We start from the raw sequence: 14,527 nt of genomic DNA, 5'->3' as shown, positions 1-14,527 counted from the left end.
ATAACGCTGTGATACAAATGAATCAAGATTACGATGCGCTGTGTGGGAATAACGCTGTGATACAATTGGATCAGGGTTACGATGCTCTGTGTGGGAATAACGGTGTGATACAATTGGATCAGGGTTTTGATGCGCTGTGTGGAACTAACTCTGTGATACAACTGGATCAAGGTTAGGATGCACTGTGTGGGAATAACGCTGTGATACAATTGGATCAGGGTTACGATGCTCTGTGTGGGAATAATGCTGTGATACAAATTAATCAAGATTACGATGCGCTGTGTGGGAATAACACTGTGATACAATTGGATCAGGGTTACGATGCTCCGTGTGGGAATAACGCTGTGATACAATTGGATCAGGGTTACGATGCTCTGTGTGGGAATAACGCTGTGATACAAATAATTCAAGATTACGATGCGCTGTGTGGGAATAACGCTGTGATACAATTGGATCAGGGTTACGATGCTCTGTGTGGGAATAAAGCTGTGATACAATTGGGTCGGGGTTTCGATGCTCTGTGTGGGAATAACTGTGTGATACAATTGGATCAGGGTTATGATGCGCTGTGTGGAACTAACTCTGTGATACAACTGGATCAAGGTTAGGATGCACTGTGTGGGAATAACGCTGTGATACAATTGGATCAGGGTTACGATGCTCTGTGTGGGAATAAGGCTGTGATAGAACTGGATCAAGGTTACGATGCACTGTGTGGGAATAACGCTGTGATACAATTGGATCAGGGTTACGATGCTCTGTGTGGGAATAACGGTGTGATACAATTGGATCAGGGTTTTGATGCGCTGTGTGGAACTAACTCTGTGATACAACTGGATCAAGGTTAGGATGCACTGTGTGGGAATAACGCTGTGATACAATTGGATCAGGGTTACGATGCTCTGTGTGCGAATAATGCTGTGATACAAATTAATCAAGATTACGATGCGCTGTGTGGGAATAACACTGTGATACAATTGGATCAGGGTTACGATGCTCCGTGTGGGAATAACGCTGTGATACAATTGGATCAGGGTTACGATGCTCTGTGTGGGAATAACGCTGTGATACAAATAATTCAAGATTACGATGCGCTGTGTGGGAATAACGCTGTGATACAATTGGATCAGGGTTACGATGCTCTGTGTGGGAATAAAGCTGTGATACAATTGGTTCGGGGTTTCGATGCTCTGTGTGGGAATAACTGTGTGATACAATTGGATCAGGGTTATGATGCGCTGTGTGGAACTAACTCTGTGATACAACTGGATCATGGTTAGGATGCACTGTGTGGGAATAACGCTGTGATACAATTGGATCAGGGTTACGATGCTCTGTGTGGGAATAAGGCTGTGATAGAACTGGATCAAGGTTACGATGCACTGTGTGGGAATAACGCTGTGATACAATTGGATCAGGGTTACGATGCTCTGTGTGGGAATAAGGCTGTGATACAATTGGGTCGGGATTACGATGCTCTGTGTGGGAATAACGGTGTGATACATTTGGATCAGAGTTACAATGCGCTGTATGGGAATAATACTGTGATACAACTGGATCAGGGTTAAGATACGCTGTGTGGGAAAAACACTGTGATACAATTGGATCAGGATTACGATGCTCTGTGTGGGAATAACGCTGTGATACAATTGAGTTGGGGTTACGATGCTCTGTATGGGAATAACGCTGTGATACAATTGGATCAGTGTCACGATGCTCTGTGTGGGAATCACACGGTGATACAATTAGATCAGGGTTACGATGCACTGTGTGGGACTAACTCTGTGATACAATTGGATCAGGGTTACGATTCACAATGTGGGAAGAACGCTGTGATACAATTGGATCAGGGTTACGATACACTGTGTGTGAATAATGCTGTGATACAATTGGATCAGCGTTACGATGCTCTGTGTAGGAATAACGCAGTGATACAATTGGGTCGGGGTTCCGATGCTCTGTGTGTGTATAACGCTGTGATACAATTGGATCAGGGCTACGACGATGTGTGTGGGAATAACAGTGTAATTGCATCAGGATTACGATGCTCCGTGTGTGACTAACGCTGTGATACAATTGGATCAGGGTTACGATGCTCTGTGTGGGACTAACTCTGTGATACAATTGAATCAGGGTTACGATGCGCTGTATGGGAATAACACTGTCATACAACTGGATCAGGGTAACGATGCGCTGGGTGGGAATAACGCTGTGATACAATTGGATCAGGATTACGATACTCTGGGTGGGAATAACGCTGTGATACAATTGTATAAGGGTTACGAAGCGCTGTCTGGGAATAACACTGCGATATTATTGGATCAGAGTTACAATGCGCTGTGTGTGACTAACGCTGTGATACAATTGGATCAGGGTTACAATGCTCTGTGTGGGACTAACTCTGTGATACAACTGGATCAGGGTAACGATGCGCTGTGTCGGAATAACGCTGCGATACAATTGGGTCGGGGTTACGATACTCTGTGTAGGAATACTGCTGTGATACAATTGGGTTGGGTTTACGATGCTCTGTATGGGAATAACGCTGTGATACAATTGGATCAGTGTCACGATGCTCTGTGTGGGAATCACACGGTGATACAATTAGATCAGGGTTACGATGCACTGTGTGGGACTAACTCTGTGATACAATTGGATCAGGGTTACGATTCACAATGTGGGAAGAACGCTGTGATACAATTGGATCAGGGTTACGATACACTGTGTGTGAATAATGCTGTGATACAATTGGATCAGCGTTACGATGCTCTGTGTAGGAATAACGCAGTGATACAATTGGGTCGGGGTTCCGATGCTCTGTGTGTGTATAACGCTGTGATACAATTGGATCAGGGTTACGACGATGTGTGTGGGAATAACAGTGTAATTGCATCAGGATTACGATGCTCCGTGTGTGATTAACGCTGTGATACAATTGGATCAGGGTTACGATGCTCTGTGTGGGACTAACTCTGTGAAACAATTGAATCAGGGTTACGATGCGCTGTATGGGAATAACACTGTCATACAACTGGATCAGGGTAACGATGCGCTGGGTGGGAATAACGCTGTGATACAATTGGATCAGGATTACGATACTCTGGGTGGGAATAACGCTGTGATACAATTGTATAAGGGTTACGAAGCGCTGTCTGGGAATAACACTGCGATATAATTGGATCAGAGTTACAATGCGCTGTGTGTGACTAACGCTGTGATACAATTGGATCAGGGTTACAATGCTCTGTGTCGGACTAACTCTGTGATACAACTGGATCAGGGTAACGATGCGCTGTGTCGGAATAACGCTGCGATACAATTGGGTCGGGGTTACGATACTCTGTGTAGGAATACTGCTGTGATACAATTGGGTTGGGTTTACGATGCTCTGTGTGGGAATAAGGCTGTGTTATAATTGAATCAGGGTTACGATGCGCTGTGTGGGAATAACGCTGTGATACAATTGGATCAGTGTTGTGATGCTCTGTGTGGGAATAACACGGTGATACAATTGGATCTGGGTTACGAGGCTCTGTGCGGGAATAACGCTGTGGTACAATTGGATCAGCGTTACAATGCTCTGTGTGGGAATAACACTGTGATATAATTGGATCAGAGTTACAATGCTCTGTGTGGGAATAACGCTGTGATACAATTGGATCATGGTCACGATACTCTGTGTGGGAATAACGCTGTGATACAATTGGATCAGGATTACAATGCGCTGTATGGGAATTACACTGTCATACAACTGGATCAGGGTAACGATGCGCTGGGTGGGAATAACGCTGTGTTACAATTGGATCAGGATTACGATGCTCTGGGTGGGAATAACGCTGTGATACAATTGTATAAGGGTTACGATGCTCTGTGTGGGAATAACGCTGTGATACAATTGGATGTGGGTTACGATGCTCTGTGTGGGAATAACGCTGTGATACAATTGGATCGGGGTTACGATGCTCTGTGTGGGAATAACGCTGTGATACAATTGGATCGGGGTTACGATGCTCTGTGTGGGAATAACGCTGTGATACAATTGGATCGGGGTTACGACGCTCTGTGTGGGAATAACACTGTGTTACAATTGGTTCAGTGGTACGATGCTCCGTGTGGGAATAACGCTGTGATACAATTGGATCAGGGTTACGATGCAATATGTGGGAAAAACACTGTGATACAATTGGATCAGGGTTACGATGCACGATGTAGGAAAAACACTGTGATACAATTGGATCAGGGTTACGATGCTCTGTGTGGGAATAACGCTGTGATACAATTGGGTCGGGGTTACGATGCTCTGTGTGGGAATAACGCTGTGATACAATTGGATCAGAGTTACGATGCGCTGTGTGGAAATAACTCTGTGAAACAATTGGATCAGGGTTACGACGTGCTGTGTGGGACTAACGCTGTGATACAATTCGATCAGGATTACGGTGATGTGTGTGGGAATAACGCTGTGATACAATTGGATCAGGGTTACGATGCTCTGTGTGGGAATAACGATGCGATACAATTGGGTCGGGGTTATAATACGCTGTGTGGGAATAACGCTGTGATACAATTGGGTTGGGTTACGATGCTCTGTGTGGGAATAAGGCTGTGTTACAATTGAATCAGGGTTACGATGCACTGCGTGGGAATAACGCGGTAATTCACTTGGATCAGGGTTACGATGCGCTGTGTCGGAATAACACTGTGATTCAATTGGATCGGGGTTACGTCGCTCTGTGTGGGAATAACGCTGTGATACAATTGGATCAGGGTTACGATGCTCTGTGTGGGAATAACGCTGTGATACAACTGGATCAGGGTTACGATGCTCCGTGTGGGAATAACACGGTGATACAATTGGATCAGGGTTACGATACGCTGTGACGGAATAACACTGATGCAATTGGATCAGGGTTACGATGCGCTGCATGGGAATAACGCTGTGATACAATTGGATCAGGGTTACAATGCTCTTTGTGGGAATAATGCTGTGATACACTTGGATCTGGGTTAAGATGCGCCATGTGGGTAGAACTCTATGATACAACTGGATTAGTGTTACGATGCTCCATGTGGGAATAACGCTGTGATACAATTGGATCGGGGTTACGTCGCTCAGTGTGGGAATAACGCTGTGATACAATTGGATCAGGGTTACGACGATCTGTGTGGGAATAACACTGTAATTGGATCAGGGTTACGATGCTCTGTGTGGGACTAACGCTGTGATACAATTGGATCAGGGTTACGACGGTCTGTGTGGGAATAACGCTGTGATACAATTGGGTCAGGGTTACGATGCTCTGTGTGGGAATAATGCTGTGATACAGTTGGATCAGGGTTCCGACGCTCTGTGTGGGAATAACGCTGTGATACAAATGGATCAGGATTACGATGCGCTGTGTGGGACTAACTCTGTGATACAATTGGATCAGGGTTATGATGCTCTGTGTGGGAATAACACTGTGATACAATTGGGTTGGGGTTACAATGCGCTGTATGGGAATAACACTGTCATACAACTGGATCAGGGTAACGATGCGCTGGGTGGGAATAACGCTGTGATACAATTGGATCAGGATTACGATGCTCTGGGTGGGAATAACGCTGTGATACAATTGTATAAGGGTTACGAAGCGCTGTGTGGGAATAACGCTGTGATGCAATTGGATCAGGGTTACGATACTCTGTGTGTGAATAATGCTGTGATACAATTGGATCAGCGTTACGATGCTCTGTGTAGGAATAACGCTGTGATACAATTGGATCAGGGTTACGATGCTCTGTGTGGGAATAATGCTGTGATACAATTGGATCAGGGTTACGATGTTCTGTGTGGGAATAACGCTGTGATACAAATGAATCAAGATTACGATGCGCTGTGTGGGAATAACGCTGTGATACAATTGGATCAGGGTTACGATGCTCTGTGTGGGAATAAAGCTGTGATACAATTGGGTCGGGGTTTCGATGCTCTGTGTGGGAATAACGGTGTGATACAATTGGATCAGGGTTATGATGCGCTGTGTGGAACTAACTCTGTGATACAACTGGATCAAGGTTAGGATGCACCGTGTGGGAATAATGCTGTGATACAATTGGATCAGGATTACGATACTCTGGGTGGGAATAACGCTGTGATACAATTGTATAAGGGTTACGAAGCGCTGTCTGGGAATAACACTGCGATATAATTGGATCAGAGTTACAATGCGCTGTGTGTGTCTAACGCTGTGATACAATTGGATCAGGGTTACAATGCTCTGTGTGGGACTAACTCTGTGATACAACTGGATCAGGGTAACGATGCGCTGTGTGGGAATAACGCTGTGATACAATTGGGTCGGGGTTATGATACTCTGTGTAGGAATAATGCTGTGATACAATTGGGTTGGGTTTACGATGCTCTGTGTGGGAATAAGGCTGTGTTATAATTGAATCAGGGTTACGATGCGCTGTGTGGGAATAACGCTGTGATACAATTGGATCAGTGTTATGATGCTCTGTGTGGGAATAACTCGGTGATACGATTGGATCTGGGTTACGAGGCTCTGTGCGGGAATAACGCTGTGATACAATTGGATCAGGGTTACAATGCGCTGTATGGGAATAACACTGTCATACAACTGGATCAGGATTACGATGCTCTGGGTGGGAATAACGCTGTGATACAATTGTATGAGGGTTACGAAGCGCTGTGTGGGAATAACGCTGTGATGCAATTGGATCAGGGTTACGATGCTCCGTGTGGGAATAACGCTGTGATACAATTGGATCAGGGTTACGATGCTCTGTGTGGGAATAATGCTGTGATACAATTGGATCAGGGTTACGATGCGCTGTATGGGAATAACGCTGTGATACAATTGGATCAGGGTTACGATGCTCTGTGTGGGATAAATGCTGTGACACAAATGAATCAAGATTACGGTGCGCTGTGTGGGAATAACACTGTGATACAATTGGATCAGGGTTACGATGTTCCGTGTGGGAATAACGCTGTGATACAATTGGATCAGGGTTACGATTCTCTGTGTGGGAATAACGCTGTGATACAAATGAATCAAGATTACGATGCGCTGTGTGGGAATAACGCTGTGATACAATTGGATCAGGGTTACGATGCTCTGTGTGGGAATAAAGCTGTGATACAAATGGCTCGGGGTTTCGATGCTCTGTGTGGGAATAACGGTGTGATACAATTGGATCAGGGTTATGATGCGCTGTGTGGAACTAACTCAGTGATACAACTGGATCAAGGTTAGGATGCACTGTGTGGAAATAACGCTGTGATACAATTGGATCAGGGTTACGATGCTCTGTGTGGGAATAACGCTGTGATACAATTGGATCAGGGTTACGATGCTCTGTGTGGGAACAACGGTGTGATACAATTGGATCAGAGTTACAATGCGCTGTATGGGAATAACACTGTGATCCAACTGGATCATGGTTACGATGCTCTGTGTGGGAATAACGCTGTGATAGAATTGGATCAGGGTTCCGACGTTCTGTGTGGGAATAACGCTATGATACAATTGGATCAGGGTTACGATGCTCTGTGTGGGAATAACGCTGTGATACAATTGGATCAGGGTTACGATACTCTGTGTGGGAATAACGCTGTGATAGAATTGGATCAGGGTTCCGACGTTCAGTGTGGGAATAACTCTGTGATAGGATTGGATCTAGGTTACAATGCGCTGTATGGGAATAACACTGTGATACAAGTGGGTCGAATGACGATGCTCTGTGTGGGAATAACGCTGTGATACAATTGGATCAGGGTTTAGATGCGCTGTGTGGAAATTATTGTGTGATACAATTGAATGAGGGTTACAATGCGCTTTGTGTGAATACATGAGTGATACAATTGGATCAGTGTTTCGATGCGCTGTGTGGGAATAACGCAGTGATACAATTGGGTCGGGGATACGGTGCTCTGTGTGGGTATAACGCTGTGATACAATTGTATCACGGTTACGACGATGTCTGTGGGAATAACACTGTAATTGCATCAGGGTTACGATGCTCTGTGTGGGACGAACGCTGTGATACAATTGGATCAGGGTTCCGACGCTCTGTGTGGGAATAACGCTGTGATACAATTGGGTCGGTGTTACGACGCTCTGTGTGGGAATAACGCTGTGATACAATTGGGTCGGGGTTACGATGCTGTATGTGGGAATAACGCTGTGATAGAATTGGATCAGGGTTCCGACGCTCTGTGTGGGAATAACGCTGTGATACAATTGGATCAGGGTTACGATGCTCTGTGTGGGACTAACTCTGTGATACAATTGGATCAGCGTTACGATGCTCTGTGTGGGAATAACACTGTGATACATTTGGATCAGTGTTACGATGCTCTATGTGGGAATAATGCTGTGATACAATTGGATCAGTGTTACGATGCTCTGTGTGGGAATAACACTGTGATATAATTGGATCAGAGTTACAATGCTCTGTGTGGGAATAACGCTGTGATACAATTGGATCATGGTTACGATGCTCTGTGTGGGAATAACGCTGTGATACAATTGGATCAGGGTTCCGACGACCAGTGTGGGAATTACGCTGTGATACGATTGGATCTAGGTTACAATGCGCTGTATGGGAATAACACTGTGAAACAATTGGATCAGGGTTACGATGCTCTGTGTGGGAATAACGCTGTGATACAATTGGATCAGGGTTACGATGCGCTGTGTGGGAATCACGCTGTGATACAATTGGGTCAGGATTACAATGCTCCGTGTGGGAATAACACTATGATACAATTGGATCAGGGTTACGATGCTCTATGTGGGAATAACGCTGTGATACGAATGAATCAGGATTACGTTGCGCTGTGTGGGAAAAACACTGTGATACAATTGGATCAGGATTCCGACGCTCTGTGTGGGAATAACACGGTGATGCAATTGGATCAGGGTTACGATGCGCTGTGTGGGAATAACGCTGTGATACAATTGGATCAGGGTTACGATGCGCTGTGTGGGAATCACGCTGTGATACAATTGGGTCAGGATTACAATGCTCCGTGTGGGAATAACACTATGATACAATTGGATCAGGGTTACGATGCTCTATGTGGGAATAACGCTGTGATACGAATGAATCAGGATTACGTTGCGCTGTGTGGGAAAAACACTGTGATACAATTGGATCAGGATTCCGACGCTCTGTGTGGGAATAACACGGTGATACAATTGGATCAGGGTTACGATGCGCTGTGTGGGAATAACGCTGTGATACAATTGTATAAGGGTTACGATGCACTGTCTGGGAATAACACTGTGATATAATTGGTTCAGGGTTACGACGCTCTGTGTGGGAATAACGCTGTGATGCAATTGGATCAGGGTTACGATGCGCTGTGTGGGAATAACGCTGTGATACAATTGGATCAGGGTTACGACGCTCTGTGTGGGAATAACGCTGTGATACAATTGGGTCGGGGTTACGATGCTCTGTGTGGGAATAACGCTGTGATAGAATTGGATCAGGGTTCCGACGCTCTGTGTGGGAATAACGCTGTGATACAATTGGATCAGGGTTACGATGCTCTGTGTGGGACTAACTCTGTGATACAATTGGATCAGGATTACGATGCTCTGTGTGGGAATAACGCTGTGATACATTTGGATCAGTGTTACGATGCTCTGTGTGGGAATAACGCTGTGATACAATTGGATCAGGGTTACGATACTCTGTGTGGGAATAACGCTGTGATACAATTGGATCAGGGTTACGATGCTCTGTGTGGGAATAACGCTGTGATACAATTGGATCAGGGTTACGATACTCTGTGTGGGAATAACGCTGTGATACAATTGGATCAGGGTTACGATGCCCTGTGTGGGACTAACTCTGTGATACAATTGGATCAGGGTTACGATGCTCTGTGTGGGAATAACAATGTGATACATTTGGATCAGTGTTACGATGCTCTATGTGGGAATAACACTGTGATACAATTGGATCAGTGTTACGATGCTCTGTGTGGGAATAACACTGTGATATAATTGGATCAGAGTTACAATGCTCTGTGTGGGAATAACGCTGTGATACAATTGGATCATGGTTACGATGCTCTGTGTGGGAATAACGCTGTGATACAATTGGATCAGGGTTACGATGCTCTGTGTGGGACTAACTCTGTGATACAATTGGATCAGGGTTACGATGCTCTGTGTGGGAATATCGCTGTGATACATTTGGATCAGGGTTACGATGCTCTGTGTGGGAATAACGCTGTGATACAATTGGATCAGGGTTACGATGCTCTGTGTAGGAATAACGCTGTGGTACAATTGGGTCGGGGTTACGATACTCTGTGTGGGAATAACGCTGTGATACAATTGGATCAGGGTTACGATGCTCTGTGTGTGAATAATGCTGTGATACAATTGGATCAGGGTTACGATGCGCTGTCTGGGAATAATGCAGTGATACAATTGGGTCGGGGTTACGATGCTCTGTGTGGGTATAACGCTGTGATACAATTGGATCAGGGTTACGATGATGTGTGTGGGAATAACACTGAAATTGGATCAGGGTTAAGATACGGTGTGTGGGAATAATGCTGTGATACAATTGAATCAGGGTTAAGATGCTCTGTGTGGGACTAACGCTGTGATACAATTGGATCAGGGTTCCGACGCTCTGTGTGGGAATAATGCTGTGATACAATTGGGTCGCGGTTACGATGCTCTGTGTGGGAATAACGCTGTGATACAATTGGATCAGGGTTCCGACGCTCTGTGTGGGAATAATGCCGTGATACAATTGGATCAGGGTTACGATGCTCTGTCTGGGAATAATGCAGTGATACAATTGGGTCGGGGTTACAATGCTCTGTGTGGGTATAACGCTGTGATACAATTGGATCAGGGTTACGATGATGTGTGTGGGAATAACACTATAATTGGATCAGGATAACGATGCTCTGTGTGGGACTAATGCTGTGATACAATTGGATCAGGGTTACGATGCTCTGTGTGGGACTAACGCTGTGATACAATTGGATCAGGGTTCCGACGATCTGTGTGGGAATAACGCTGTGATACAATTGGGTCAGGGTTACGATGCTCTGTGTGGGACTAACTCTGTGGAACAATTGAATCAGGGTTACGATGCTCTGTGTGAAAATAACGCTCTGATACAATTGGATCAGGGTTACAATGATGTGTGTGGGAATAACACTGTAATTGGATCAGGGTAACAATGCTCTGTGTGGGACTAATGCTGTGATACAACTGGATCAGGGTTACGACGGTCTGTGTGGGAATAACGCTGTAATACAATTGGATCAGGGTTACGATGCTCTGTGTGAGAATAACGCTGTGATACAACTGGATCAGGGTCACGATGCGCTGTGTGGGAATAACGCTGTGATACAATTGGTCAGGATTACGATGCTCTGTGTGGGCACAAAGCTGTGATACAATTGGATCAGGGTTACAATGCGCTGTGTGGGAATAACGCTGTGATACAATTGGATCAGGATTACGATGCTCCGTGTGGGAATAACGCTGTGATACAATTGGATCAGGGTTACGATGCTCTGTGCGGGAATAACGCTGTGATACAAATGAATCAGGATTACGATGCGCTGTGTGGGAATAACACTGTGATACAATTGGATCAGGGTTACGATGCTCTGTGTGGGAAAAACGCTGTGCTACAATTGGGTCAGGGTTACGATGCGCTGTGTGGGACTAACTCTGTGATACAATTGAATCAGGGTTACGATTCACTGTGTGGGAATAAGGCTGTGATACAAATGAATCAGGATTACGATGCGCTGTGTGTGAATAATGCTGTGATCCAATTGGATCAGGGTTGCGATGCTCTGTGTGGGTATAACGCTGTGATACAATTGGATCAGGGTTACAATGCGCTGTATGGAAATAACACTGTCATACAACTGGATCAGGGTAACGATGCGCTTGGTGGGAATAACACGGTGATACAATTGGATCAGGGTTCCGACGATGTGTGTGGGAATAACACTGTAATTGCATCAGGGTTACGATGCTCTGTGTGGGAATAACGCTGTGATGCAATTGGACCAGTGTCATGATGCTCTGTGTGGGAATAACGCTGTGATACAATTGGATCAGGGTTACGATGCGCTGTGTGGGAATAACGCTGTGATACAATTGGATCAGGGTTACAATGCGCTATCTGGGAATAACACTGTGATATAATTGAATCAGAGTTACAATGCGCTGTGTGTGACTAACGCTGTGATACAATTGGATCAGGGTTACAATGCTCTGTGTGGGAAAAACGCTGTGATACAATCGGATCAGGGTTACGACGGTCTGTGTGGGAATAACGCTGTGATACAATAGGATCAGGGTTACGATGCTCTGTGTGGGAATAACGCTGTGATACAATTGGATCAGGGTTACGATGCTCTGTGTGGGACTAACTCTGTGATACAATAGGATCAGGGTTACGATTCTCTGTGTGGGAATAACGCTGTGATTCAATTGGATCAGGGTTACGATGCTCTGTGTGGGACTAACTCTGTGATACAATTGGATCAGGGTTACGATGCTCTGTGTGGGACTAACTCTGTGATACAATTGGATCAGGGTTACGATGTTCTGTGTGGGAATAACACTGTGATACAATTGGATCAGTGTTACGATACTCTATGTGGGAATAACACTGTGATACAATTGGGTTGGGGTTACCATACTCTGTGTTGGAATAATACTGTGATACAATTGGATCAGGGTTACGATGCACTGCGTGGGAATAACGCTGTGATACAATTGGATCAGGGTTACAATGCTCTGTGTGCGAATAACGCTGTGATACAATTGGATCAGGGTTACAACGGTCTGTGTGGGAATAACGCTGTAATACAATTGGATCAGGGTTCCATGCGCTGTGTGGGAATAATGCTGTGATACAACTGGATCAGGGTAACGAAGCGCTGTGTGGGACTAACGCTGTGATACAATTGGATCAGGATTACGATGCTCTGTGTGGGAATAACGCTGTGATACAATTGGATCAGGGTTACGATGCGCTGTGTGGGAATAACGCTGTGATACAATTGGATCAGGATTACGATGCTCTGTGTGGGAATAACACTGTGATACAATTGGGTCAGGGTTACAATGCTCTGTGTGGGAATAACGCTGTGATACAATTGGATCAGGGTTACGATGCTCTGTGTGGGAATAATACTGTGATACAATTGGGTCGGGGTTGCGATGCTCTGTGTGGGAATAACGCTGTGGTACAATTGGAATAGGGTTACGATGCGCTGTGTGGGAATAAATCTGTGATACAATTGGATCAGTGTTGCGATGCGCTGTGTGGGAATAACGCTGTGAAACAATTGGGTCAGGGTTACGATGCTCTGTGTGGGAATAACGCTGTGATACAATTGGATCCAGGTTACGATGCGCTGTGTGGGAATAATGCTGTGATACAATTGGATCAGGGTTACGATGCTCTGTGTGGGAATAACACTGTGATACACTTGGGTCGGGGTTTCAATGCTCTGTGTGGGAGTAACGCTATGTTACAATTGGGTCAGTGTTACAATGCCCTGTGCATGATGACACTGGGTTACAATTGGACCTGGGGTACAATGAATTGTTTGGGCATGGCTTGAGTTATGACGAGGTCAGGGTTACGAATCTCTGTGTAGACGTGACTATGGGTTACAATATTCTATGAGTGCAGGGGTGTTTGGGGCGTCTGCTGATCCTTACACTTGGCTGTGCCATTCCCCAGCCCTCTGGGTTCCCACTGCCATCTGTATTGAAGCCCTCGTGGCGAAGAATCCCATCCTTTTGGTCAAACAGTAGATCCAGGAGCTCCACGCTGTCCAAGTCACGAGGCAGGCCCTCTGCTGGTATCTACAGGACGGTAAAAAAACACAATGTGTAACCTCACATCCAAGGCAATAGGAGCAAATATCAAACAAGGGAAGTGATTTACACAGATAGTTGATAAAACATTATCAGAAAGCACATGTGAAGATTTGCAGGAGAGAGTGGAAGACAATATTGAAGCTCTTAGGCTTGGCCTAACACATCAGAATAGATCGAGGATTGGTTAAAGGACAGAAGAGAAGGGGTAGGAATAAAGTCTCCCCGTGTCTACATGGGTTTCCTCCGGGTGCTTCAGTTTCCTCCCACAATCCAAAAATATATAGGTTCGGTGAATTGGTCATGTTAAATTGCCCATAGTGTTGGGGATGTGTCGGTTAGGTGCGTTAGTCAGGGGTAAATACAGGATAACAGGGTAGGGGAATGGGTTGATGTGAACTTGTTGGGCCAAAGGGCCTGTTTCCACACTGTAGGGATCCTATTTAAAAAACAAGTCTTTTTCTGATTGGCATGATGTTATTAGTGCACTGCCACAGAAAATTATTACAAGAGTCTCAGTCATTTACAATTTCTATTATTTACAATGATGAGACAACCCAGTGTAATGTAGGAGAAAATGAGGACTGCAGGTGCTGGAGTTCAGAGGCGAGAGTGTGGTGCTGGAA

The 14,527-nt window shown here is 45.2% G+C and overlaps 1 protein-coding gene across 1 annotated transcript in view; it reads right to left on the bottom strand.

The window, feature by feature from the left end:
* The window catches only part of LOC122565173 (cyclic AMP-responsive element-binding protein 3-like protein 3), a 102,779-nt gene that overhangs the window by 56,559 nt on the left and 31,693 nt on the right, over nucleotides 1-14,527 (bottom strand). Inside the window, exon 2 of the mRNA XM_043720876.2 lies at nucleotides 13,743-13,889. Coding sequence (XP_043576811.2) covers nucleotides 13,743-13,889 — 147 coding nt within the window. The remainder of the gene's footprint in view (nucleotides 1-13,742; nucleotides 13,890-14,527) is intronic.

This window comes from Chiloscyllium plagiosum, unplaced genomic scaffold (genome assembly GCF_037043375.1).
Source record: "Chiloscyllium plagiosum isolate Xiang-an unplaced genomic scaffold, Cpla_swu_hap1 HiC_scaffold_28, whole genome shotgun sequence".
NCBI classification, from domain to species: domain Eukaryota; kingdom Metazoa; phylum Chordata; class Chondrichthyes; order Orectolobiformes; family Hemiscylliidae; genus Chiloscyllium; species Chiloscyllium plagiosum.
This window is presented reverse-complemented; position numbering and strand designations above follow the sequence as displayed.